A 26,333-nucleotide genomic window follows, 5' to 3' on the forward strand; every position below is an offset into this window, starting at 1 on the left:
CTTGCACGATATTTTCTCAGAGCAGCACTCTGTAGCACAAATCACCAAATGAGATTAATATGTAATTTCCTAATTGCTTATAGTATGTACATAAGTCAAATTTACGTTTTGATCTACGAGAGTCTACGTCAAAATATGTTCTTATTGTGTTTTGTGTTCTTATTTAAATAAGCAAGTTGAGCCCTATTTCTGGTACAACCGGAAGTGTCGCCAAAATATGAATACTCTCATTTGATTTGTTTTATACGCCTATTTTTATTTAAAATTTTTTAAATTCGCATCATTTGTAATGTTTGAGAAATCTGCTTTATACAGGTGTACCCGAATAAAGTGCAAAGATTTTAATCCCAATATCAGACAACACAGTTTGATATAATGGCCAAATTTCGGGTTCCGAAACGTCACCGTTTTCGAGAGAAAAATTATTAATTTTTTCTGCAGAAATTGCCGTCCGATGATCCACTATCAATGTCACGAAATGGGTTGAGTGTTGGGAAGAAAAACGCTAATAAAAATGTCTTTATTGAGTTCCCGTCAGTGTAGCAATCGTGGTACAGAAATGTTGGTTTTACAGTGGCAAATTGTTGATTTTTTTATTTTTTGATAGTGTTAATGAACCTAAAGTTATAAACAGTGTTTTGTTTATTCTGGTGAAATTAAATTTACACGCGTGATGACATTGTGGATTGTCCAATAAAGGGCGTTTTGTCATTTTTTGTCATAATTTCAGGTAACTTTTTTATTAAATAAATATTTCGTTTCTAATTAAAATTTCAGTTTAATCCACAAAGCGAGTCGGAAAAAGCTACCTTAACAACAATCGAGATAAAGGTTGGCCCTTTTGAGCGCTCAATTTATTTCAAACAAATTATTTTTTCGCAATAGGCACTTTTAAAAATGTTTTTAAAACCAGTAGTTAAGGGAATGTTAAACAAGTATGATAGATAAGAGAGTAAATATTTTTTTCGAGCGGTTTATGGAGTCTGGAGAACAGCGTTTAAATTCAGTTCCATTAGCGTCGAATAACGGGTAATCCAGGGACGTTTTGCCCCATTCGAATCTCGATTTTTTTTGCAGAATCATTACTTACAGCGGTGTCTCTGATATTTTGGTTAAAATTCACCATGGACATTTAGGTACACCGACGTTTTTTCCTGTTTTTATTCTGTTTTTAGTAAAAAGTCTAAAAATCATGTACATCTTAAAATATTAATTGGAATTTTTATATATTTTTGTCTTGAAACTTCAAGATAAGTGATATAATTTTCGTTTACCCAGAACCGTGCGAAAGGCACCTCTGCGTTAGAGGTAGGCAGATCAAGGCAAATCTTATGCAATTCACGACTATCGATAAAGTTTACAAGTCCATGCTGCATTCAGTTCGTCTTTATAAGAAACAACCACGTGACAAAAATTTCACTTTTTTTTTAACTTGGCAACACCCCGAAATTTCAATCGCTTCTAATTATTTAGTTATTTGTTGTCATATGAAAATGTTGAAAATAGATACAATTCTGATAGTTTTTATGCTCCTGTAATGAAAGGTTTCGACAATTTTGTACGTTTAAGAAGTATGATGTCACGAATCGGTAGTAAAATAATTCAATAACTTTCTGCCTCACTTCATAACAAACATGGAAATCCTCTACACGAGAGCCAAACTTCAAAGCAAATCCAATCAATTGCAAATTTTTAAACGCTGCATCGATGCTTTGAAGCAGCCTAATTAAGTACGGAATAAAAGAAACGGTAAAGACACAAAATCGCTTGATTTCATCGCCGAGTTTTGGTTAAATAGAGATAAATTTGAATACGACTCTCATTTTTCCCACCATTTGTTTAAACAAACAAATAAAAATGATAAGTATTCCATAGATAAGTTTCCCTTTTCGATAACAATTCCTCGAGATATGTCGTCACTACATCACTTTCGTTTTTGTTGAAGTATGGTGCACAAAAAAATCGTGGTAATTGGTGATGGTGCGTGCGGTAAAACCTGCTTGTCGGTAGTTTTCAGCAAGAATGAATTTCCTGAAGAACACATTCCTACCATTTACGACACATACACTAAAACTGTCAGACTTGAAGACCGTAATGTAGAATTAGCGATTTGGGACACCGCCGGTGAAGAAGACTACGACAGGCTTCGTCCTTTATCCTACGCCAACGCCAGTGTCATATTGATATGTTTTGCGATTGACAATCCTGTGTCTTTGGAGAATGTTAAAAATAAATGGGCGCCAGAAGTCAAACATTGCATTCCGCCAGTTCCCATAATACTAATTGGAAACAAACTCGACCTTCGAAATAACAGACAAAGCATTGAAAGTTTAACAAGCCGCAATTTACATCCTGTGCAAAACCGAGAAGGATTAAAAGTTGCGAAGAAAATCAAAGCGAGGGATTATATCGAATGTTCGGCAAAACATATGATGAGGATTCAAGACGTGTTTTTGAGAGCTGCAGAGATTGCGTTAAACGAAGAAACTGAAGAACAATGTTGTGGGTGTATACCTTGGCGTCATGTTTTTTAAATATACATTTTGATACGATTTTTATATTTTTTATTACCCCGCGCCACTGAAAAAACTGATAAAAAATAGATAAAAACGCATTATATCTGTCCAAGGCTGAGTTTACACAATGAGTTATAAATTTAAACATTAAAATGTTTAATACTAAAATCGCACTTGATAAAGAAGGGAGCCTAATTTACAATCATTGTTCAGTTTTCTATCCCTCCAATTTCCTTCATTTTAATTCAAAATTTTGTTTTTGACGCTTCTCAAGATACGGTAGAAAATAATAATTTATTCAAAATTAACGAACAACTTAACTTAACTTAAAATTAACGCACAAAACATAAATCCGAACGACTTTTACAACTTCAAATCAGAAATAATTGAAGAATTTGAGCAATTTAAATTATTTATAACTTTTCTATGTACACTTACATTCGAAATAATGATTTTAACAAATTTTTAAAATAATTAAAACAGTAGTTTTAATTTTTCCAAGAATCGGCTATAAGCGTCCTCTATTATCTGCTAGCGAAAGTAGCAAAATGAATCATTATGGCGAGATCTATTTCACTCAAGAAATACAAAATAAGTAAGGTTGAACTCTTTTCCTGTAAGCAATGAGAAAAAAACTGTCCTAATCAAATAAATATACAACACAGCATAGGAATACAATCAGTAGGGAAAGCTTTTTGACATTCAGCTGTCGTTTTCATGGTCCTTCAGCTTTTCGCCGCGAGATAACGCGGCGAAATGGCGTCTTTTTTAAATGAAATGGTTACTTAAAGTTATTATTAATGCAATAGTGTATATTGGGTTGCGGGGAAATAAAATGCTCAAAAATCGTAAAAAAGTAAAATTTAATATTAATTAATAAGTATTTCAATCATACCTATTCTAAGGGGTATCTAATCCCCGATACTTTATTATTTATGGTGTTTTAATATAATTAAAAAGAAAAATGTAAATTAATAGTTGACAATTATTTCGTACTTGCTGGACCAAAATAAAATTAGGAAAACATTGCTGAACTGTTCCTCCAATATTTCTATAAATTTCAAGTACATATTCAAAACCATAATAACTTTGTTGGCTTTAGTCAGGTCGGCTCATGAATAAAGCGCGGAATTATATGCACAAAAAGATAATACTAATCATTAAATTGTGTATACGTTACTAATAATTTAAAGATATTATTTATAAGTATAAAGTTTTTGTGAAATATTGTGTAATAGTGAAGTTGTAACTAGTTGTTTAACATAGTTGTATTTTTTAAATAGGAATTATATTGAATTACAAAGCTTATAAGTTTTTTTTTTTTGAGAGTGCCATCTATCCATGAAATATAAAAAGACCACCCATTATTAGTACAATTGGCGCAATTTTTCAAACCTAGGGTTGATGGCACAAACCAGATTGTTCTTGTCATTCTAGTTACGAAAATATAAAGGTCTGAAAATTTACATTTTTTTGCCGTTTTGATGAGAAAAAACTACCAGTAAATCCCGTAATTAAGTAAACAATTGTATAATGTTTATTTCCATCTGGTTTTTTCACATATTGCTTGTGACGGGTGTGATAGAGATGCTCACATTTATAAGTAGTAAAGGAAATTTGGTGCGAAATAGAAAACACAATCTTACCTACAACATATATTTATCGATAAAGACAGAGATCTTGGAAATCAAAATAAAATAATATGTGCATTTAGATAAAACATCTTCACCTACAAAAGTTCTTAAATTACAATCACAGATTTTTGTCATTACAATAAAAGAATCTAATTTTGTACTAGATGTCATTGTACATAAACGTTAAATTTTAAACACGACTTTTTTTAAATCTTGAACTTTCGTTAAAGTATGTACATTTGTACAAATTTACACTACAACTACTGGAAGATAAACAAATAAATAAGAAAATAACTTTGTAATATGAGATTAAAAATTTGGCTTTTAAGTACGTGAAGCATTAAACTAAGAGAAGCAGTATGGTGTTAAGTTAACGCATATAATTACTCAGAGTCAGGTTTGAAAGGAAGCGGAAATACTTGAGTAATCTCACCAATCCCCTTGGCAGCTCCTTCTCTAAACAGCAGTCTTTGACCTACAGTTACATGCTCAGGATGTACCTTAAACTTAAATAATACTGACGCTCTTTCATTGGTATGAATACATTTAGAAGAAAAAATGCCCACAACCACTGCCGTTTGTCGTATATTTCCAATATGGACGGTCGTTTGGTAGCCTTCATATATAGCAGTAGCATGAAACAAAACCTTCACACTAGCTTGAAAGAATAAACAACCTCTCGCATTAGATCCGGGTCTTAACAAAACCATCCCATTTCTTAACCCAGAAACGTAACTGCTCAAACACAAAGCTGCGCTTTGGCCTGCTCTCACCATGCGACAAGGAACTCGATTTCTATGGATAGACTTGACTATCACATTATGAAAACTACCGTCTTTCTGCGGCCCAATCTGCATCTGCATTCCTTCAGTTATCACTCCTTTCGTTAACAAACCTCCAACAATTTGCCCAACATCACCAGCTTTGAAATTCTCATCAATTTGAAACTCGGGAGATTCTTGTTCGAGACGTTCCTTCTCAGTGGCGCTGATCCCGGGAGGGAGGACATGGAGGAATTTCAAAAGTAGTTCTAATCCTTCTCCGTTTACGCTAGATACGCAAAATATAGGCACAACATTCTCGGTTAATTGGTTTGCTCCAGCTGTTATAACATCATCCAAAGTGTTTATTATGAGAGGGACGCGTCGACTACCCACTTGCTTTAAGAAAGTCTCAACAGACTGAAGAGCGTTAGTTGGAGATACCAAGTCGATTTTTGTTATGACTATGAAGAATGGCACGTTTAGGGCGATTGCTATGGCCAAGTGCTCATGTGCCATTCCCACAACACCCGCAGTACTGGAGACCTTGAATGAAAAATAATCTACAGATCTGTCATTGTTAAACTCTATTACGTATGTAATGTATCAAATATAAACAGGAAAAACACGTTATCTAAGGGAAGATAACCCACATTTCAATAAATAAATAAATAATTCATTAGATTTTTCAATTAATATTGTAAAATATTTAAAAATTCACTTTTTGTTGGATTGTTTTAGCGACTTTTTAATGTGCGGAAATCATAACAAGATTTTAAACAGTGTCATCAGCTTGCAACCAAGAATTTCATTGCATTGTTTCCGCTAATTGATCGTTGTGGGAAATGATTACTATCATAAAAATTCCTTCATATCTCGGATATGTCGCACTTACCACAAGCATGGCGTGATGCGGTGAATACCCAGAAAGGCCTTGAATGGTAGTCCTTAAATATTTCTTATGACCGGCAAGATCTAAGAACGTCACCAATTTTGTAGAACTGTCGCAAATCTCCTCAGCAGTGATCAGTTCACTGGAGCTATAATTAATTGGTTGTCCCTAAAATTCCGAATTATTTCAATGTAAATTTCATTGTTCCAACTCACTTGAGAGTTAAACCCAAGAATTTCATGCGAAATTGAAGACGTCCGTCCACTTTGGATTTCATGTAGATGTCTAAACATGTTGAGTCTCGCTCGTCCTCGTCCATTATCTAGACTGCCTTGGGTCAAGACCCCCAAAAGGGTGGATTTCCCAGCATCTGCGTTTCCAAGAACAGCAACACGAACTTCGATGTTGTTTTGGTCGTCTGGGATTTTGCGTACAAGAACTTCAGCGATGCTGCGACCATTGTCAAGTGTCCGCTCTCGAAGGATGGTAGTTGTGGCTCCTAGTTTTAAGGCCATTTGTTGGAGGGTGTGAAGACTGGCTGTCATGTCTCTTTGGGAGAGCCCAGCGAGGATTCCGCTGTCTTCCACGCCGATTTCGTAGATGGCTTCACCATTGCCTTCACGAAGACGCCACTTCAACTAGAAAGAAGTGGTAAATGGGGGCTTAACGGTGGAAAAGTCTTACTTGTGTCACCAGATGTTCAAACCTTTGGTTTGTTGGGTTCACAATTTTCAATTTGTACTCAATATTGCCAACTTGGGGTTCTGGCGGGAGGGATTTTTGGTTGTTGAGATTGCCTATTGCAAAGTCTTCAGTGTTGCACTCATTGCAATTATTAGGATCAAAGAGACCTAAGAATGAATCCATTGTTCTTGCACCTATCAACAACACGTCATTTTAATCTATCCAGTACATATCAATAAACTATTTTATGACGACATATTGTTACCTATTATGAAATTCGGTGAAAGTGAACTATTAGTTCCACAGTATTGCAAAACTTTCTTGTACGAGTTTAACCTCAAGAACTTTAAACAAAACCAACTTTTGGCATTTGTTTTTGATAATTTTTTGCCAACTTGATTGTTTAACAATAGAGGGAAAAACTTTGGCAGATCAATGTAAATATGTTTACAAACTCACCTTTATTTACTTTTTGAAGCCTAGCCAATAAACTGTGCGAGAGGTTAAAAATACATATTTTAAATCTGAACTACCAAAACAAACACTATTTGAAGACAATCATTCTTGGACACTTGACAACTGACATCAGCTGAACTACACGAAAAATGACGCTGGAAAGTGGGGAGAATGTCTTGCGAAGCTTAGCGGAGGGGGAGAGCTCCACCAATCAGAACCACTTTTACTCGATTCAAAAGAACTACGAGTTTCCATTGGTCAAAGGAAATTTTGAATTCTACATTTTTAATTCAAACAGTACGGTTTCATCATGTTTCATAATTTGGTAGATGCTGTGCTAATCAAAATCTCATACGTCTTTTTTTTAATTGCACATAATTTATCAGTAATCATGTTTTTGTGGTTTTTATCAGAATGATTACATGCGATCAATCAAAAACGAGTTTTATTGTTAAAATCTGGTAATCTTTTTAATTTAAATACATAATTCCACATTCTTGTTTTTAACAAAAGTTGATTGATTTGTCGACAAATTTTGTAGATTTCAAGGACATTTCAGCCGATTTTTTCAGAATCAATTGTTGTATCTTGATAAAAAAAAATTATTTTCTGCTTTTTGATCTCTACTTTGCAAATGCAACCTTAAAAACCGTTTGTATTTAAACAAATTGGAAATGTTTTGTTCCATAAACGTTGTGCATGAGGAAATAAAAAATTAATAATTTTAAGCTTGGCCGTAAATGGGATTCGCATTTTTTTTAATTTGAAGTTATCACATTTGTTATACAACTCTAATTAGCACAGAACATGAAACCAATCTTTCGTTTCCGCTAATTTTTTTAAGAAATTTTTCGAATAGAATAGTTTGAATTTTGCGCTTGTAACGTCACACATTTGAATCCATTTGTTCCCTAGAGGGCTCTACCACATTGCTAGGATTTTCAGATTCCACTAGACTTATGTATTTAAAATAAATATTAGACTATGTTTTCTTGTTTTTGTTGATAGGAGTTTTAATTGTTAATAACTGTATGTTTAATTTTGGCAAATGTATATTTTATTGTTAACAAATTTTACTATAAGGCGCTACTTTTCAAACATATAATTGGTTCCTGCGCCAATCAGCGCGAAGCTTCATTACAACCGACGTGGAATTTCACGTCATTTCACATTTCCAATGTTTACTAGTCGTTATAACCTGTGATAAACAAGTAGCAAACTAATGTGTATGTAACAAATAAAAACAGAAATGTACAGAATAGTTGAAGAAATAGTTTCTTTCGTTACGAATTATCGTAACAGAAAAGTTGTAGTATTAATTTCGTTCGGTATATTGGTGCATACTGTGTTACTTCAAGCTGCCTTTGATATTTACTTCTCAAGCCCCATAGACCATGGAATGAGACCCATCAGAGCCACTTACGATCCTCCAGCGTCTCGAGTGGTGTTCATTGTTGCTGATGGGCTACGAGCTGAAGCTATCCAAAATGATGTTGCAATTAACCTCAAGTATGTTTACATTTTTCATTTTTCTTCTTTCCTCCTTGACTTGCTCTCTTTGTAGTTATATAAAAATGACTCGTGGTTCCTGGGGGATTTCACACACTAGAGTACCTACAGAGTCGCGACCTGGTCACGTTGCACTTCTTGGTGGTATTTATGAAGACCCCTCAGCCATTTTAAAAGGATGGAAATCAAATCCTGTTGATTTTGACTCAGTTGTAAATCAAAGCACAAACGCTTGGTGCTGGGGTGGACCGAGCATTATCAACATGTTCAATAAAGGTAACACTGGGGGTCATTGTACACATGTTTACTCCTTTCTGTTCCTTAGACAACCTTTCCCACATCCATCTCCATTCATATGACCCGCAAATGGAAGATTTTGGTAATAATAATACCATTGGATTAGACTTGTGGGTCTTTGAACACGTTGAGCGTTTCCTTCAGGAAAACAAGGACTGTACAGAATGTCCAGACTTCAAAGCTAAAGGGAACTTTTTTTTCTTGCATTTGTTAGGAACTGACACTGCTGGCCATGGATTCAAACCTGACTCAGAGTAGGTTTATTATTTTAGTAGCTGTAACCGAAAAAGTAAAAATGTAATTTTAGCGAGTACCGAAACAACATACGTTTTGTTGATCAGTACATCCCAAAATTGGAAGGGTGGTTTGAGGAGGCTTTTCCAGATCGATCGACAGCTTATATTTTTACTGCTGACCATGGTATGACGTCTTGGGGTTCTCATGGGGCTGGATCTGACCATGAAACTCAAACACCTTTTTTTGCATGGGGTGCTGGAATCAAGCCCGAAAATCAGCGGAAAGATATAAAACAAGTCGACATAGCGCCTTTAATTTCTGCTTTGATTGGAATCAACTATCCTATTAATTCACAGGTGAATTGACTGTTTACTTATATAAAAACAGAAAAAAATTGTTACACGTTTTCTAGGGCCAATTACCAATTGAATACATTGAGAGCGCCATAGATAACTTGAGCCAAATGATGATTACTAACGTTCTTCAACTGATCGAGATCTTCAACGTGAAAAGATATCGCCGAATGCAACACGCCATGAGATTTGTGCCATTTCATGGCATGGGAAGTGAAGAACTCGATAAAGGAATACAAACTCTCCGAAACCTATCAATGCGCGGTGAATTTGAGAAATTGGTAAGTAACATCACTAAATTTGTACCCACATTGTAATTTAAACTTTTAGAAAATCGAAGCCCGGTCGCTCATGAAGTTTCTAATCCTCGGTACCGATTACTACCATAATTATTATCAACTGCCACTATTGATGGCCGTAACTATCGGAATCATTGTGTGGATAATTTATTTAGCAACCCTTAATATCCGTTTTCGTAGAACTTTGTATCCTACGAGAAGAAGTCTCGTTGATCGTATAGAAGGTTTTCTGTTCTCACCGTTGTATTGCAATATTTGTATAATTGTTTGGAGTAAGTTTTTTCCTATTATGATGTGCTTTACAATATTGTTTCCAGTTCAATCGTTGCCGTGGATGTATTATATCTACTTCTTGTTCCCGGTGGCCATGACTCAGGTACTTTTTAAACGCCACCGTTACGTTCTAGAAGGTTTAAGACTCGTGAAAGCATTTGGATTTAAAAAGACTGTGATACATCTTATTGTTTACACACTCGGATTAAGACTTTTAGTAAGTTCACTGCAGTTTTTCCGATTTATTTTACACACCACCTTTAGGTTAAAGGATTTCATAGCCGGGAATATTTGTGTGTTTTAATGTTCGTCATGGCGAGTTTTCCAATGTGGTCAAAACCGCTTAAAACAAATTGCTCAAGAGAACAAAAAAGTGTTTGGATTATTTGTTGTATTGTTCTTTCTGTGTTCCCATTATTGCCAGTGATGAAAACCACTTTTAGTACAATAACTTAGTAAGTTAAACAGTGGAGGTAATTCTGTGTTAACTGTTACAATTTGCAGTATTTTTGGATATGGAATTTGGTGGGCAATGTTTGACAAGGGTGTTTTACCTATTATGGAGCCCGACATTACAAACCAATATGTGCAGTTTCAACACTTTTGTTATAAACTGACTCCAATTTATACCTTAGCCGTACATATGGAACTGGTACCTAATGACTCCTATATAAAAACAGTCGCATTGATCTGGGCTTGTAAGAAACCTTACATGTCATTCTTCCTCTAAACCTTTTAATTACAGTCGTGCCAATTTTAATCATTCCCGCCACCTGTATTCGTATCTATACAAGAATGACAAGCATTTGTATAGGTTTTGCGACGTACTATTTAATGGTGTCTTCCACTTACGAGCTTGTTTTCTTGACCTTTTACGTAACTGTACTTTTCGCCTGGATGAAAATAGAGAGCAAAATTTTCGGTTACGCCACCATGAGAAAGAAGAATTTTAGCGTTGAAGTTCGTGAAGACAAAGAGCCAAACAGCGATGATTTCCGCCGGGCATTCTTCTTCGTATCCTTTTCTTACGTAAAATACCCGACTAAATTAAGACAGTCCTTGACTCCTTTAGATTGGTTTGATCTTCATGGGCTTTTTTGGAACTGGAAACATTGCAAGTTTGAATTCATTTGATCCTATGTGGGTGCGATGCTTCCTGACCGTTTTCAGCCCCTTCAAAATGGCCGGCTTGATAATGCTGAAAATAATGGTGCCATTTATATTTGTAAGTTGCTCATATAGGGCTGTTAACTTATTTCGGAAAGGAAATGCAATGCATATGTTTTGTACTGTTTTAATATTTTCGGATTTAATGTTACTTGAGCTTCTTTATGACATCACCAATATTGGATCGTGGCTTGAAATAGGCATAAGCTTGTCTCAGTTCATTACAATGGAAGTTTTTGTTCTTATTTTACTCTTACTTTATGGAGTTGCCTATTTCATCACCACAGCTAGTTACCGTTAACTTGTTTGTAATTGTTTGGTAAAAACAAAGCTTTGTGTTCGTTTTGTATTTTGTATTCTAATTTTTTCGGATTTGATGTGATTTATTTTTTTTACATTACCAATATTGGATCGCGGCTTGAATAGGCATAAGTTTGACCCAGTTCATTGTAATAGAAGCTCTTGTTCTTATTTTGCTTCTATTGTTTGGAGTTGTCTATCTGATCACCACGGCGAATTTCTATTCACTTGTTAGGTTGTTCCATAAAGCTAAAGCTTTTTATATGTTTGTAATTGTTTTAAAGTTCTTAATGAGATCACCTATGCCAGTCGTGTTGTAATTAGGCATAAATTTGTCTTCAGTTCATTACAATGGAAGTTTTTGTTTTTATTTTACTTCTATTGTATGGAGTTGCCTATTTCATCACTACGGTTAGTTACTAAAACATTCCAAAGACTGCTATAACTGTTATGATAATATTAAAGAGATATTGACTGAGTTATAGATATTTTCATAAAGATTTCATATTTTAACTATGTAGTTGAGTTGCGTTCTTATAGTTGACAGTGTGCGGGTAATTGTCCATGGACTGTTAGCTCTAAGAGAACGCAATTCCTGTTATTTATTGTTAAATTTTATACCTAACAGTATTTGTCTTGTTATAAAATGTTTTGATACAAAGAGTTTAATAAATTTTTATAAAAAAAAACTTATTTTTATTTTACACGCCTAAAAATTTTAAGTGTAAAAAAACTGAATCCAGAAAGTGCGCCTATTCCCCCCGAAGAAGAAAAGAACACAACATACAGGGTGTTAAAAATATGCAACTTTTATTAATAAATCCGAAAACCACCCCAAATTAGTATTGACTAAGCATTAATAAGGTCTGATAACGAGTTTTTAACGCTTTTTTGTTCTTTAATTTTATAGTTCTTTAATGGTAGGTGGGATATTTATCAAAATATGGGGGGAAAATGCGATTTCGAAAAAAAAAATATTAAGAAAAGTCGTTACAAATGGTAAGTTCTCCCACCAGTTTAATTTAGTGCTCTTATTTCCATACCATCCTGTATAAAAAGTGTTTTTAAATTGAGATTGTGGGAAATAAACGGGAAAGAGGTTGAATGTGTGCAGGAGTAGCAAAACTATTATTGAACAAATCTGTGTTAACTTGAATTTAAAGTTTTTTGTGTGACTTTCTTAGTTTTTTCGTAGCGTTTTTTTTTTTGCTTTACTTTATTTTTGACTTACAATTCGTTGAAAAACACTTTTGTGAGGCAAAGCGAGCATAATTTTAGCTTCGCGCCACTTTTCGAAAAATTAAAGGACCCTGCTGCCCTCTACGCATGCGTCCCTGAACGCGGCAATCATGTTATTTGTTGATGTTGCCCAATCAAGAGATCAGTCGTCAAATGGTGTAGGTTATTGAAGAGCAAAGTTTTGTTTTGAGTTTTTCGGTGTAATTATTTGTTCCTAATTAATGTTTATTTGTAAGTTTTGTGCGAAACTCATATAGTTTAATGTTAGTGTAGTTGTACAATGTGGTTAATGATGTAAATCCGTTTCAACTCTTTCAACAAACTGTTGATAGCAGCATCGGTAAGAAGCTACATTTTGTTAATTTTTCTTATGATTTTGAATGAAGAGCAGCTATAATTCGATGAATTTATGTTTGGTTTGGATGTGTTTTTAATATAAATCGGGAATATAACGGTTTGTGGTGGTTTCGTGTCAGATTCGTGGGAGGTGCACTTTCCCGGTCTTTTTCACTTAAAAGGAGTTTTTCTTCCGTAAATTAAATGAACAAGGGGCGTTCCTCACTGGAAATCTTTGGAGGAGAGTACGAACTACCAAAATCCAAAAGAACTTCTTTTAAAACTCAAATTCCTCGAAAATCATAGCCCGTGAATGATATTTGGCGCCTATAACCTCACCAATATTACTATCACTTTCAATAGCGAATATTTCCAAAATTTGTTGAAATTCAGGGGGCAGGTCTTGTGGGGACACTCTACTAGAACCCGCGGAATAATTTTCGTGCTGTATTTATCCAGAATTACCGCTTTTATGCAGATTCGTGTTAATGTTTTGGCGCCTAAAGTTCAGGTGTTGTCAATGACCGCCACGAAGGCAAACGTTGCTATTTCATCCAAAATTAATTGTAATTATACAATACCCAGTTCAGGGTTACTGAAAAACTGTGATTTTAGATAGTGGTTCAAGTATGGTCTCTTCAGCTCGTAAAGAAGGACGTGAAGACAGGTAAGAAGAAGTGTTCTTCATTAGAAGGGTTTTATTGCTTTTTTCGTAGAAGTACCAAAATGGAAGAGCCTACAAGTTCTAGGAGTCGTAGAAATAGGTGAGAAAACTTCATGTTTAATTTTTGTGTCGATACTCCCTGATAAGGGGGTCAGAACAAGTCAAAAAAAAACTATGTCAAACTGACTTTTCTGTGTCTTGTATAATAGTACTCGTAAAATGTCTACTAGATAGTGCATGTGAAGGCAAAACTTCCGTTGTTTATCTCGGCCCTTTAAATTTTAAAAGTCATTTGTTTGTAGCTGCGCCGACGTGAGTGGGGATGAGAATCCAACAGAAGAAAACAAGTAAGTATCTAATTCCACTGATACTTCTATCTAAACTATGCAATTTAGTTCCCACAATGAGGAAGCCGAAGTCAACAAAGCCGACAACGAAGAAAGGGACACCGAAGCTGCTTGCAGCGTTAATACCTCCAAATCTTCTCAAGACTTTCTAAATGAAGTTGCTTGCTGCGAAAGTCTCGCTTCTTCTGATTCAAACAAAGAAAATATCGACAGGTTTGTCGTTTCTTATTGTTGTAACAAACACTGACATTCTTTTCTAGTAATGTCTTGCAAAAGAGTCATATAGAATTCCATTCGGAATATTTAGTTACCCATGAGCATGAGTTGGGAGAATATGAAAACACAGACCAGATACCCCTTCCCCAGTTGCTAAAGATGCATGTGAAACAGTTGGTCTCAGGCTTTGAGTTCGGTGAAGCAACCAAACGTCGCGCCCAAGAAAACATGAAAACCGCTAGAGATAAGAAGAAGAGCGAAAGTAGGAAGAGTGAAGAACTTGTCGTCGTTACAGACGAAGAGGTACGTACTAGATTTTAAGTAAGAGTTATCGATATTGATTACCACTTTTAGGGGAAACCTTCCTGTTCAAAAGGCCCAGAAACTGAGCACAAAACACCTCACTCCCGCAAACGCCAAAGACTCGCGGAAGCTAGAATGAACGTGACCAACTCTGATGTAGATTTCTCCAAAGCCACTCGCCGCATTCCTTCTTGTATTATCAACCACTCCGACTGTAAAGAAGTCTGGACGTTCATGATCTTTAAAGAAGAAGCGTCTCTTAAACTGAGAAACCCTCGTTTATTTAACGATTTCAAGAGTGTCACTCCACGAATGAGAGCTATACTTCTCGACTGGTTGATGGAAGTTGCGGCTGTCTACCATTTACGACGTGTAACTTACTATTTGAGCGTCGATTATTTCGATCGATTTCTTTCGATCAGACCTGATATTCCTAAAAGTCTCCTACAATTAGTTGGAATTACCTGTTTGTACATAGCCGCGAAAGTCGAGGAGATCTATCCACCGAATTTATCGGAATTTTCGTATGTCTGCGACGGGGCCTGCAAATCCAACGAGATGGTGTCGTGCGAGCTTCTTATTCTTAATGTAAGTAAAATGACTTTAATTACAGCTTAATGACTTTGTCTTCAGAGCTTGGGTTGGGAGGTCGTGTCGACAACGCCCAGTGACTGGCTAAATTTGTACATGCAACTACATTTCAAAAGTCAAGACATAGTCCGTTCTTCTCTGAGCATGGACTTCAACAGAGACTTCATCTTCCCTCAATATTCCGCTTATCAGTTCACACGAGCGTCTCAATTGATTGATTTATTGTCTCTGGATCCCGGATTTTTGAAATTCGGGTACAGTGTGATTGCAGCAGCTGCGATGTACTACATGTATGGTGAAGAAATCGCCCTCTCTGTGTCAGGTAATTTCTAATTTTTGTAATTGTTCAATTTTTACGTTCGGACTTAGGTTTGTCGTGGCAGCAATTGCGACCGTGCGTGGAATACATGGAAGTCTTCTACACCATTGTGAAAGACACTCCGGATCCGCGCCTCCAATCTTGTTTAGGAGGACCTCACCCCGAAGAAGTCAACAAATTTTCAACAGGACTGTTAAAACGAGTCCAAAACGGACCAAAGAATGAAAACTACTCTTTCCAAACCCACGTTGCCAGCATGGAGTACTTCGTAAGTTGCGCGACTCTGTGAAATTCTCCGAACTTTTGTGTTTTTTCTTAGGAAAGAGCTACGATTTATCGTCTCTCGTGCCACTCGCGCGAGATCAGCAAGCAGCCCCCGGAAGAAGTCCCAAATGTGAAGCCCGAGACTCCCGATTCGGCTAAAGCAGAGCCTCCGTCTAACAGCGACCATGAAGGAGACGCTGAAGGAAGAGAACTAGTCAGCGAAATTATTGAAAACAACATTGGTATCAACATTGATGACTTCAGTTTGGAACAACTTACCAAGAATGATCCTGAGGAAGACGCAAATGTTGATCAGAATCTGATGAGTCTTGACGAGATTTTTGAGTTGATTTTGAGTCAAGACGAAGGGAAAACTACCGACGAGTAGAGAACAAGTGGTTGTTCCAAAACTACCTCGTTTTGATTCACTGTAAAAGTTCATTTTTTTCTCAGGTGTTGTTTTGTCATGGCTCAACCAGACACTAAATTATGTTAGTTTTGTAGATCATTTTAAATATTCTGTGATCAATAGTCTTAATATTGAATTTGTCTCTTGTTCCAATTTTATGTTAAGTTGACGCAATAGCAAGGTTTTTAGGTAATGAAAAGATCTCAATGTACAAATTATATTTTAATATGTATGTACGTTTTGAAATTGTTTGTAACTAATGTATATGTTGGTAGTTTAATGCGGCATAAAAGACTGTAGAAACACCACGTATTTGTAAAATTTTTGTAATTGAATAAATTCTTTTGATAAAATAGTTATGATTATCACCGCTCCGGCTTTGTGGCGCTGTCAAATGTCATTCATCATAACCTTTTCGTCAACAGCTGTCTAGCGAGCACTACTGAGCGAATTCTTTTCATTAAAACGCATTAAATTTACAGGTAAATTACATTTAAATAACTCAGTTTTATAGTATCTTGAAGTTTTATTTTTCTATGTTTGATATTTTTGTGCTTTTCAGTGATCCTAACTGTACACGTGTTTTCTAGTAGACTTTTGTTTTCTAGTAGAAATGGAAAACCTTCAATACGAGAACATTTGGATCACAAAATGCATTTATGAAGACGCTGAAACGAAGTATTACGAAAATCTAGCAAAGGTGCGTATTTATTGGGGTCATTTCAAATTCATCTTTTCTGTTCCCAAAGTCACACTTTAGACAGGATTTAGTCTCTAGTTTCTACATTAGATTCTTTAACAAAACGAGTATGTATAGTTATGTAATAGTACAAACGTTGGCAACTATTTCTTTCTAACCTCAAATCACACTAATTGTCTTCTCACTTTTAACACTAATGGTGTTCTGTTTGGTGTAGGCATCCGTAACTCCTTTGGCGGGTGAAGTTGCCAAGGCCAGACAACTTCTTATTGAAAGTAGGGATTCTTTTAAAGATGTGAGTAAAAGGGAGCTTTCCACTAACATTTCATGTAGAACTTCAATCTCTTACTTTCGAAATCTGTTGATTCTCTCAGTTACAGAACTCAGTGCAAGGCACCCAATCAATCGACCCCGGTGCGATCAAATTCCTGGAAAAGAAAACTCTGGAATTTGGGAAAAGTGAGATTTCCTTCTCCAGTTTCACGCATTTTCATTCTCATTTCAGCTATCAATACAATTCTCAGTAAAATCGAGCAACTAGACCAGCGTCTATCGAAACTAGAAAAAGGCACCTCAAAACCCATCCAAGAAGTCAAGGTGTCATCCAGTGCAAAAGCTACAGCGACCGTCAAACCCACCTCAACCACCAAAGTGGATGATGACGACGACGTCGATTTGTTTGGTTCAGACTCTGAAGAGGAGAACGAGGCGTCGGCTAAAATCAGAGAAGAAAGACTCGCTGCGTACAACGCGAAAAAATCGAAAAGTTGGTTAATAAATAGTGGGGGCTCCTACTAACGGGAATGTTACAGAACCAGCTTTAATTGCAAAATCAAACGTAATACTCGATGTCAAACCGTGGGACGATGAGACCGACATGAAAGAACTGGAGAAACAAGTTCGGAAGATCTCTTCTGAGGGGCTGTTGTGGGGGGCTGCTAAACTCGTGCCATTAGCGTACGGCATCCACAAATTGCAGATTTCATGCGTGGTGGAGGACGAGAAAGTCTCCATCGACTGGCTGCAAGATGAAATTACCGGGATTGAGGATTATGTTAGTTTTTTGTTTATTATTTTGACGGATTTCATAACATGCTGTTTCAGATCCAGAGCGTGGATATTGCTGCCTTCAACAAAATTTAAAGAAAAACTCTCTTTTTTTATGTTTAAATTTACTCGATCATCGGGATTATTAATTTACAATAAAGTGTACAATTCTTTCCCGATTTTTATTCCAATTCAAGTTCAAGGTGGTTGCTAAATACCGGCTACCGGTGGTAATAGCTCAAATCGCCACCAGGTGGCACTTTTATTTCTCGTTCAATTAATCGTTTGATATCCGTTGAATAAATTGATTAAAATAACGGTTATAAGGGTTTGGAAGAAACGACCCTGTCGTGAAATTTCCGTCTGGTTTTATAGTAAGGGTAATTTCTCCCTTTCTTCAGTTTGAAAAAATCGGTATTGTAGTTTTTTCGGTTACCGACTCAGTCTGCCGTTGTTTGTTGCAAATGAGTGCGGTAGTGTGTGACTGGCGAAAAATGGCGCTTAGGACCTGGGAAGTTGAGGTTTTTAATGTAACAGAAGAAATTATTTGCAATCCAAAATATAACAAGAAAGTGAAATTGAGAGCTGATTACGATCCACAAGGAATTAGTATAAAATTAATGGACGGTACGTACAATAAATCTGAGTGATTTAGTTTGAAGCATCATGCAGGTATTATTATTTTTATTTTTTTTCCGAGTCAAATTCGTCGGTTTTTTGTGTTTTAGTGCGTGGTAGCGAGTGTCTCCAATATGCTCCTCTATTATTTATTTCTAAAAATAGCCGCGTAAACCTGTCGTGCTTTATTTTCACGTAATTTCGGCTTTTGTTTCGTTGCCACAGTTCAATTATTTCTCAGACCTCTAATTAGCTGTATTGTTTCTTGACTTTATCTAACTTTCAGGTGATGAATCACACGTTTTAACAGAATTTCCGATATCCGCCACCTCAGAGTGTTGCCGAGTGGGGCCTAAATCCTATGTCTTTTCCTTCGATAATGAGGCAATCCTATTTAAATTTAGTTCAATAGAAGGTAGTCGCCGTGTTGTCTTAAACACAGTCTTTAGCCCCCATTTTTAGATGCTAGGAGCTTCACAATAGCCATTACAAAGGTCAAATCTGGAAAAGGAGCGTCCGTTTTTTCAGTTCGAACAGAAGATTCCTCAGCCACACAGTATTTTCAATTTTATGGATATCTATCACAACAACAGAATATGTTACAAGACTTTGTTAGGACTTACACGTATCAAAGAGCAATATTATGCAATCTCGACGATTTTAAGGTAGTTTCGCTAAATTAGAATCACAGTTTGGATTACCGGAAGTTACCTGCTTTCAGGATAAAGTCATCTTAGATGTTGGTGCTGGTTCCGGAATTTTATCCTTTTTTGCCGCCCAAGCTGGGGCTAAGAGAATCTACGCAGTAGAAGCTTCCACGATGGCACACTTTGCGCAGAAATTAGTAGATGCTAACAACTTGTCAGATTCAATAAAAGTGATACCTGGTAAAATAGAAGAAATTGAACTTCCAGAAAAAGTAGATGTAATTATATCTGAACCAATGGGATATATGCTTTACAATGAGAGGATGTTAGAGACATATTTACACGCAAAAAAGTGGTTGTCTCCTGGGGGGAAAATGTATCCTTCCAGGGGAGACCTTCATATAGCACCCTTTACGGATGATTCTCTTTATATGGAACAATATAGTAAAGCGAATTTCTGGTAAAACCGACCAAACGGGGGAATTTCAATTACTCTATTAATTTTATTCAGGTTCCAGACGTGCTTTCATGGTGTTAATTTATCAGCAATTCAGAATTGTGCTGTTAAGGAGTACTTTAGACAACCAATTGTCGATACTTTCGACATTAGAATTTGCATGAGCAAATCCATTAGGCATGTCGTGGATTTCTCAGAAGCCCATGAGACGGATCTTCACACAATAGGTGAGGAAAGCGCTTTTTTGCGTACAAAAATAAAAAAAATTGCATGAAATACATAATTTTTCAATGCAATGCTGTGTGGGCGAACTTTTTCAATCTTATCGTATTTTTTGTATTGGAGATTAATAGTAATTTTAAATGTGTATATGGCGATTTTTATGAGTCTTGATAACAAGCCAACAATAGAAACTTTCAGATTTATGTACACGATAAGAAATGGAATTTTAATATTACGCTGGTAACGGAAATTAATTATTTTAACTGATTTTTTTTGAATTGGATGACTAACTAATTCTCGCGGTTTATCATAGATATTCCTTTGGAGTTCCACATTCTAGAATCCGGAACTTGCCATGGTTTAGCATTTTGGTTCGATGTAGCTTTCGCTGGTTCGCAACAAACGATTTGGTTGAGCACAGGCCCAACTGAGCCTCTTACTCATTGGTACCAAGTCAGGTGTTTACTAGAGCAGCCATTGTTACTTAAGCAAGGACAAGTATTGACAGGAAGAGTCTTACTTGTCGCTAATAAAAGGTAATAACTGGATTGATGTGCCTTTGTGGTAATTTATGATTTTCTAGACAAAGTTACGATGTGACTATAGACTTGGCGGTTGAAGGAACAAACCAAAGTTCTAAAAACACGTTAGATTTGAAAAATCCATACTTTAGGTATACGGGGGCGCCTGTGCAACCTCCTCCAGGAATTTCGAATGTGTCCCCTAGTGAGAATTATTGGAGTCAGTTAGATGCACAAGGAGTCAGAAATGGTATATCAGGTTTAATCCAGTGCTAAGTTGCAAGCAAAAAGAATGAAAAATTCTTTTTGCAAACTTAATTTTACTTGCGTGAGTCATTTCATTGTTATGTTGCAGCCGTTAATATGGTCAACGGAATGTCGGTAAATGGTCTCGGCGAAGTTTCCATGGACACCACTCAAACTATCATCAATAGTAATATGATGGCCAACAATCTTATAGCTTTAGGTAAGTTTGCACAGTTTACTTAACTTCTTGGTAATGGATATTTTATATAGTGGATCCTTCTCACTTGTCAGAACCTACCCAACCTAATATCCATCCCGGTTGCATTTCGAGTACTGGAAGAGGACGTGTTGCAGCTAGCCCGACTTCCACCCACACAGCTCAGTTAATTGGTGGCGCGATCTCTCCCTCATTATTTACCTCACCAAATCCACAACAGGTGAGTTATTTTTACTGTTTAGAAACGACGATTTCAGGTAATAGTTGTCAATCCAAAATTTTGTAGGGAAAGGTAAGGGTTCGGGTGAAGAACAGTGTATATCAACACCGCTAAATTGCTCGTTAATTGTTTAAAACTGAAGAAGTAATTTCAGACAAATTTTTAGTATTGTTTTATTAATTTTATTACGAAAATATCTTTTTATTATGACTATGAATGTTTGTATTCATTTCTTTTTATAATAAATCACTTTTATTTCCGATGAGTTAGTTGGTAGCTGATAGAATTTTTTTTACCAATTTTTTACTTTCAGCAACAACCTTTAGTGATGACGAATTACCCAGTTAGTGCTAATTTAATGATTGGAGACTATGTTACGCCAGGAAATGGAGTAGCAATGCCTGCGTATCGCCAGTAGTGTGTTAAAGGCACTGTCATGCTCAAAAACTCTTAAAAAAGTTGCGATGGATTTCAGACAACTGACTATTTTTATTGTAAACTATTCTCCTAATTTATCGTTTTGTATCGTGTTGGTTTGAGTTTAGTGTTCTTTTTAGTTTCGCTTTATCATGTGATTTGTATATATGAAAAGATGTCCCTTTGTCACACGTTTTTTACGGATATTGTGTCGTCGAAAAGAACATCTTTTCTGGGATTTATTCCCATGCCTTAGCTTACTGAATGCGGCAGGGAGCAACTTTTGTATTAAAAGTGACCGAATCTTTTTTTAAAGCCTCGGGTTTTTATTATGTGTATTGTATTATTAATTGCTGATTTTTGTCATTCATTTTTCGGGTTTTAGAACATCACCTAAGCAATAAATTCAATGCCTTTTCAAAAATTGCAATGATTTGAATGACGGTTTTATTGTGTTTTTTGTATTAGCATCACGGTTTATAGGTAATCAGTTGTTTTAATCTGGTCAGCTTTTGTATTAAACTATGACAATAGTAATTTTATTGTGTACCCCGTAATCTTAATATAGCAACTTTACAGGTTCTTTTTTTTATATACACTGTCGATATTTTAATAGGAATTTATTTATAGTTATTAATTTATGGCTCGTAGTTGTAGTATTTTCGTAAGATCTGTGAGATATTTTTAAAATTTGCGTTTATATATCAGGTTGTTCAAAAAGTATTTTTGGATATATTTATATATTTTGCGTTTGTAAATGTCATATCAGTAAGGGCATAATGTATGACATAATTGGCAACTGACTAAAAACTCATTTTATTGTAAATGTTGCTATTTTGTCTGTGATATTTTGGTTACATTATTTAATGAAACACGTTTCCAGGATTATGTTTACTGTAGACTAGGAGTACAGGATAGTTTGTTCGCCTACCGTGTTTATATATTTATTCTATAATGTAATCTCTTTCAGTTTAGGGAATCTACTGTGTTTTAAATTATCAAGTGCATCTGATATTATATGCAATGAAGCAGTCGTTGCTGAATTTTAGGCAATGGAGCATATTCTGCCTTACAATACCATGTGCAATGGCAGTGTAATGAAAGCCTAGTTACATATAATATATGCTTCATGTATACCATAGGATAATTTAATCTGTACATTGAATTCATTAAGAACAATATATTGTATCACTTTTGAGTCGACTAGTTTTACTGTCCCCTTAATAAAAAAAAACAAATTTCTTTTAACATTTATTTCTATTGAGCACACATTTTTTGAAATTTATTTGTTGCGGCAATACAGAAAAGAACTTCTTTGTTTCGTCTTTCATTTCCTTCCATCATAAAATCAGATGAGAATTGAACGTGAATTTCGTACTGGGACTTCTTTTCCAAAGCCAAGATCGATGCCGTCTTTTTAATTGTCCCTAATTTGTTATTTTGATTAAGCCGATTGCTAGACTCGCACCCTAACCATCGCCCTATACTCGTAATCTCTAGGGTCGTAAACTCTGGAAGTATATCCCGGCTCATTATTCCTAGCATAATAATAAGAGCCACCGGCGAACCCCCTAGCTGCAGATCCTACTAAAGCCCTATAAAATTTGTTTAATTTTAATAATCCAAATCACAGGTACATACCCCGTCGCAAATCCAGCTTTAGCTCCCAATTTCGCCCCAACGAGTCCTGCTCCAGCCAGGCCTACAATCCCTGCTCCCACCAATCCTGCTCCTACTAGTCCTGCTGCACCTAAGGCGGTTAATAAGAGCGGTGATCGTTTTTGTCTTGTAGGACTAGAACTGTTAATCTCGTCGTCAGTAAGCGGTACTGTCGCTGCATTAATAACTAAGACGAAACAACACAAAGCGGCAAGGATAATAAATTTCATCTTGTCTGCGATTGAGCGAACTGCTAACTGATTCGCTAATCCTTTGCTGTGCTTATATAAGTGGTCCTGGAATTGTGTTTCAGGAGCCAGTTTTAGGGGAAATGGTGTGATAATAAAACGACGGAAACTGTTTTGATCACAGTCGATAATATTGACGATATTATTAGTCGACAAATTTGTTTTTTAGTCGCGATGTTACCAAATATCCAAACTTTGTGCCCTAATTTAAATAATTAGAGGTCAACTTTATTCTTTGGGTTTTTATCGGGCCCACACCACCATGACCAAACTTTCGTAGTGATTTATAGCTATTTTTAATAATAAGGAAGACGGAAGCCACCTGCAAGGTTTTACTATAATCAAGTTTATTATGTATGTAAAAAATTCGAGCACCAAGTCCGCACTCTAATGGAAATATAAGAATCGTACGGAGAATCCTTAAATTCCGACCTTCGGGCATGAGAAAATATCCGAGGTTTTAGCTAGGGAACTCGCGTACGATTATTTCAGAGTAAAAGAACAGAAACCACAAATTCGATTATGTTTTCAATTCACTCTAGGAAAAACCCAAACAATCTCATTATAAAAAATAACCGCGAGCTTTAAGGCGGGTGCGGCTGAGAGAAGTTTGAAGGATAGCTACCACCAGCACCGCCTGTCGATAACCGATCGTTCCTAATTATTTGAAATGAATCGGCGTTTTCGATTATCTTACTTCAATAATTTATGGATCCCACACAGTTTAGTTTTTCCAAACTTTCTTGTCTTTGAGGAAAACAGATGCAGCGACACAATTCAATTATATCTCCGTGTTCGCGATTATTGATCATCTGCTACAATTAATTTCGTCGACACGAATACAGCATCGAGAAAACTTGCAAGAATTATTTAAAACGGTTGTTACCCTTTGTTTAATTCAAGGAAGGTGTTTTTACAGTTGGAGAGTGTCGCAATACTATATTATGCATAATTATTGATTTAGGTGTGCCGAATATTTTATGACGCAATGTTAATTAAATTATGTCCGATATGTGTTAAAAACTCGAGAGAGACTTTTGTGACAGAAAATTCGATCATTTGCGGTCAGTGCTTCGTGAATTGAGGTAATAATTTGTCTTCTCTGTCAGTTTGTCAACTCTAATGCGAAAAGTATCAATATTTGTTAAATTCCCATTATTATGAAGACACATCTGTTTCCGCACAGAACTTAGACGAACTATTGTGTAAATTGAGCATGTGTAATTATTGAGAGCATTGTTCTCGATGGGGTTTAAAGTGTTTAATTTGTAGTCGCGACTTTGACGTGTTTACAATCCACCAGAGGCTTCAATTAAAAATTTATTTCTTAAATCTCGGAATCTAGTAATTTATGATGGTACAGTGATAAATTTCGTAACAAAACTCAGAGTAATTAAATCTGTTTTCTAATTTACGCGAATGGGAGATCGTAAATTTTCAAGTTCCTAACATATTTATCATCATTTCCAGAGATCTCTTTGTTTATAGTTACGATTGTAAATGTTATCATTTTCAATTACATAAGAGTGTCCTAATGAGGTCTCACAAGTGAGTAGTTTTTTGGAGATGATAAAGTTGAGATTTCCCTTCTAAATAAAATTTTGCCCATCGAATCGTAAAACTGCCAATAAATAAAACTTCAATATTTAGAATAAAGGCTAATATGTTAGTCGGTGTCGAGCTAACAGATGTGTATAACGTGTTGCCGGGAACCCATGTGTTCGCAGTTTTCATTTTTAGTCGAAAACTCTTTTCTTTTTGTTTATAATTACATTGAAACCCACTGACTTGTTTTTATCCACCTGCATATTTATTAAAGAGCATTTTTATCCATACATATTAGAAATTACGCTTGCGATTTGCTCGCACTTTGAGCGGAGGCGGCAGCGTTGGACCCGGCGCCTCCTCCATAACCCCTTCCTCCGCTAGAGCTATGACTAGAAGCACTAGCTGAAGAAGCTGACCCACTGAACCCATTTCCGTTGAAAGTTTGGCTTTGCGCGTTAGCTGTAGAGTCAGAGTTTCCATGTCCACCTCCGGAAGCTCCAGCGTTCGCTCCGGCATTCGAGGAAGATCCCCCAAAGTTGCCAGGACTTTTGTAGCCACCTTTGTTTCCTCCGTAACCTTTACCTCCATAACCTCCTTTTGTTCCTCCATAACCACCAAGACTGCCGAATGGTCCGAAAGCACCACCGTAGGTTTGGCTGTTGGCTGCAGAGGAGGCGTCAGCTTGGCTTCCAGCGCTGCCACCGCCACCGTAGCCTCGGCGGTCTGCGGCGCGGATGCTACGAGACTGGGGAAGAGGGACGAAAAGATCGCCGTCGAATTCTAGAACTGGGATTACTACAAGACACGATTAGGAATAATATTGATCTCTTGTAGCAATGAAAGCGTAGTTTTGTGCTAATATTGATCGAACTAATATTGATTTAGTAAATTAGTAGATCTCTTACTGTAGGATGGGTTCGATTTTAATGGTTTTAACCTTGGAAGTTAGACAATTGTACATGATGACAATGCGATGTTTGCTCGTTTTAAGAACCGCGAGACCTTGCCATTTGTTCCGTTTGAAAAAAAAATCCCCGTTTTTACTAGTGGGTACTTACTTTCATATCTGGCGGCTTGAGCCGCCGCCACCACTGCTACAACCAAAACCAAACACTTCATCTTGTGATGTTCTATAATACTCCAGGTGAAGAATTTAGGATGATATTTATATATGGGGACAAACAAATGGAGTTGTCCCCTCCAACAAAGAATGTCTCTTATTTACTCGTCACAAACTGCGGGAATCACCTTAATTCGTCAGAAAACATTAATGAAAACGTGTTTAAAATCTTCTGCAAATACCACAATTATTAATAAGAATGAACATGAATATCGATGAAGGATCTAAGAAGTTCTTGCTATATTTGTTTGATTATCCGTAGAGTAAATACGAAAATATGTTTGGTCAACGAATTATTCGCGATTGACGTAATGGGTAATGTAAGAATTTGGGGTTTTTGGGTAGAGCGCAAAACTATAATTTTTTGCAGTTCAACGTAT

General features: G+C 36.2%; 7 protein-coding genes and 1 pseudogene across 17 annotated transcripts; 5 read left to right on the forward strand and 3 right to left on the reverse strand.

Moving 5' to 3' along the window:
• The first annotated feature begins 1,902 nt into the window (after positions 1-1,902).
• On the forward strand, positions 1,903-2,552 carry LOC148167325 (ras-like GTP-binding protein Rho1 pseudogene; annotated as a pseudogene).
• Positions 2,553-4,156: 1,604 nt separating this feature from the next.
• On the reverse strand, positions 4,157-7,104 carry LOC148167326 (GTP-binding protein 2). 2 transcript variants are annotated; one of them, XM_088047013.1, is made up of 5 exons: positions 6,947-7,104; positions 6,488-6,681; positions 6,019-6,441; positions 5,807-5,971; positions 4,157-5,457 (listed from the first exon to the last, which is right to left on the reverse strand). In XM_088047013.1, exons 2-5 carry the CDS (start codon positions 6,668-6,670, stop codon positions 4,534-4,536), a joined length of 1,695 nt encoding a protein of 564 aa, XP_087903139.1. In that variant the 5' UTR covers positions 6,671-6,681; positions 6,947-7,104; the 3' UTR covers positions 4,157-4,533. The 2 variants fall into 2 exon arrangements, with proteins under 2 accessions (XP_087903139.1, XP_087903140.1); XM_088047014.1 differs by lacking the exon at positions 6,947-7,104 and adding an exon at positions 6,753-6,917.
• Positions 7,105-8,085: 981 nt separating this feature from the next.
• Positions 8,086-12,055, forward strand: LOC148167327 (GPI ethanolamine phosphate transferase 1-like). Its single transcript, XM_088046998.1, has 11 exons — positions 8,086-8,452; positions 8,508-8,728; positions 8,778-9,003; positions 9,057-9,342; positions 9,399-9,620; positions 9,670-9,910; positions 9,956-10,128; positions 10,176-10,366; positions 10,416-10,609; positions 10,657-10,925; positions 10,984-12,055. Exons 1-11 carry the CDS (start codon positions 8,193-8,195, stop codon positions 11,377-11,379), a joined length of 2,679 nt encoding a protein of 892 aa, XP_087903124.1. The 5' UTR covers positions 8,086-8,192; the 3' UTR covers positions 11,380-12,055.
• Positions 12,056-12,732: 677 nt separating this feature from the next.
• CycE (cyclin E) lies at positions 12,733-16,421 on the forward strand. The gene is made up of 10 exons (XM_088047006.1): positions 12,733-12,957; positions 13,569-13,620; positions 13,670-13,717; positions 13,920-13,964; positions 14,013-14,177; positions 14,225-14,483; positions 14,535-15,071; positions 15,117-15,396; positions 15,444-15,661; positions 15,713-16,421. Exons 2-10 carry the CDS (start codon positions 13,583-13,585, stop codon positions 16,043-16,045), a joined length of 1,923 nt encoding a protein of 640 aa, XP_087903132.1. The 5' UTR covers positions 12,733-12,957; positions 13,569-13,582; the 3' UTR covers positions 16,046-16,421.
• Positions 16,422-16,443: 22 nt separating this feature from the next.
• On the forward strand, positions 16,444-17,986 carry LOC148167329 (putative elongation factor 1-delta). Of its 6 annotated transcripts, none has more exons than XM_088047034.1 (7): positions 16,444-16,548; positions 16,629-16,766; positions 16,984-17,061; positions 17,141-17,225; positions 17,272-17,532; positions 17,579-17,820; positions 17,871-17,986. In XM_088047034.1, the coding sequence occupies exons 2-7, from the start codon at positions 16,680-16,682 to the stop codon at positions 17,907-17,909; spliced, it is 792 nt and encodes a 263-aa protein (XP_087903160.1). In that variant the 5' UTR covers positions 16,444-16,548; positions 16,629-16,679; the 3' UTR covers positions 17,910-17,986. The 6 variants fall into 6 exon arrangements, with proteins under 6 accessions (XP_087903160.1, XP_087903164.1, XP_087903165.1 ...); XM_088047038.1 differs by having other exon boundaries at positions 17,147-17,225; XM_088047035.1 differs by having other exon boundaries at positions 16,446-16,548; positions 16,675-16,766.
• A 246-nt stretch (positions 17,987-18,232) lies between these two features.
• Positions 18,233-22,576, forward strand: Art4 (arginine methyltransferase 4). Of its 5 annotated transcripts, none has more exons than XM_088047007.1 (10): positions 18,233-18,440; positions 18,718-18,846; positions 18,894-19,096; positions 19,153-19,538; positions 19,590-19,762; positions 20,071-20,293; positions 20,341-20,537; positions 20,634-20,744; positions 20,795-20,961; positions 21,275-22,576. In XM_088047007.1, exons 1-10 carry the CDS (start codon positions 18,278-18,280, stop codon positions 21,377-21,379), a joined length of 1,857 nt encoding a protein of 618 aa, XP_087903133.1. In that variant the 5' UTR covers positions 18,233-18,277; the 3' UTR covers positions 21,380-22,576. The 5 variants fall into 5 exon arrangements, with proteins under 5 accessions (XP_087903133.1, XP_087903135.1, XP_087903134.1 ...); XM_088047009.1 differs by having other exon boundaries at positions 20,816-20,961; XM_088047008.1 differs by having other exon boundaries at positions 20,341-20,528.
• Positions 22,577-22,745: 169 nt separating this feature from the next.
• On the reverse strand, positions 22,746-23,431 carry LOC148167331 (uncharacterized). The gene is made up of 2 exons (XM_088047046.1): positions 23,020-23,431; positions 22,746-22,973 (listed from the first exon to the last, which is right to left on the reverse strand). Exons 1-2 carry the CDS (start codon positions 23,265-23,267, stop codon positions 22,835-22,837), a joined length of 387 nt encoding a protein of 128 aa, XP_087903172.1. The 5' UTR covers positions 23,268-23,431; the 3' UTR covers positions 22,746-22,834.
• Positions 23,432-25,073: 1,642 nt separating this feature from the next.
• LOC148167332 (uncharacterized) lies at positions 25,074-26,003 on the reverse strand. The gene is made up of 2 exons (XM_088047042.1): positions 25,892-26,003; positions 25,074-25,628 (listed from the first exon to the last, which is right to left on the reverse strand). Exons 1-2 carry the CDS (start codon positions 25,950-25,952, stop codon positions 25,132-25,134), a joined length of 558 nt encoding a protein of 185 aa, XP_087903168.1. The 5' UTR covers positions 25,953-26,003; the 3' UTR covers positions 25,074-25,131.
• Between the last annotated feature and the right edge of the window lie 330 nt (positions 26,004-26,333).

Source organism: Gnatocerus cornutus, chromosome 10 (assembly GCF_029298725.1).
Source record: "Gnatocerus cornutus isolate USDA-ARS CGAHR chromosome 10, icGnaCorn1.1, whole genome shotgun sequence".
Classification (NCBI taxonomy): Eukaryota; Metazoa; Arthropoda; class Insecta; order Coleoptera; family Tenebrionidae; genus Gnatocerus; species Gnatocerus cornutus.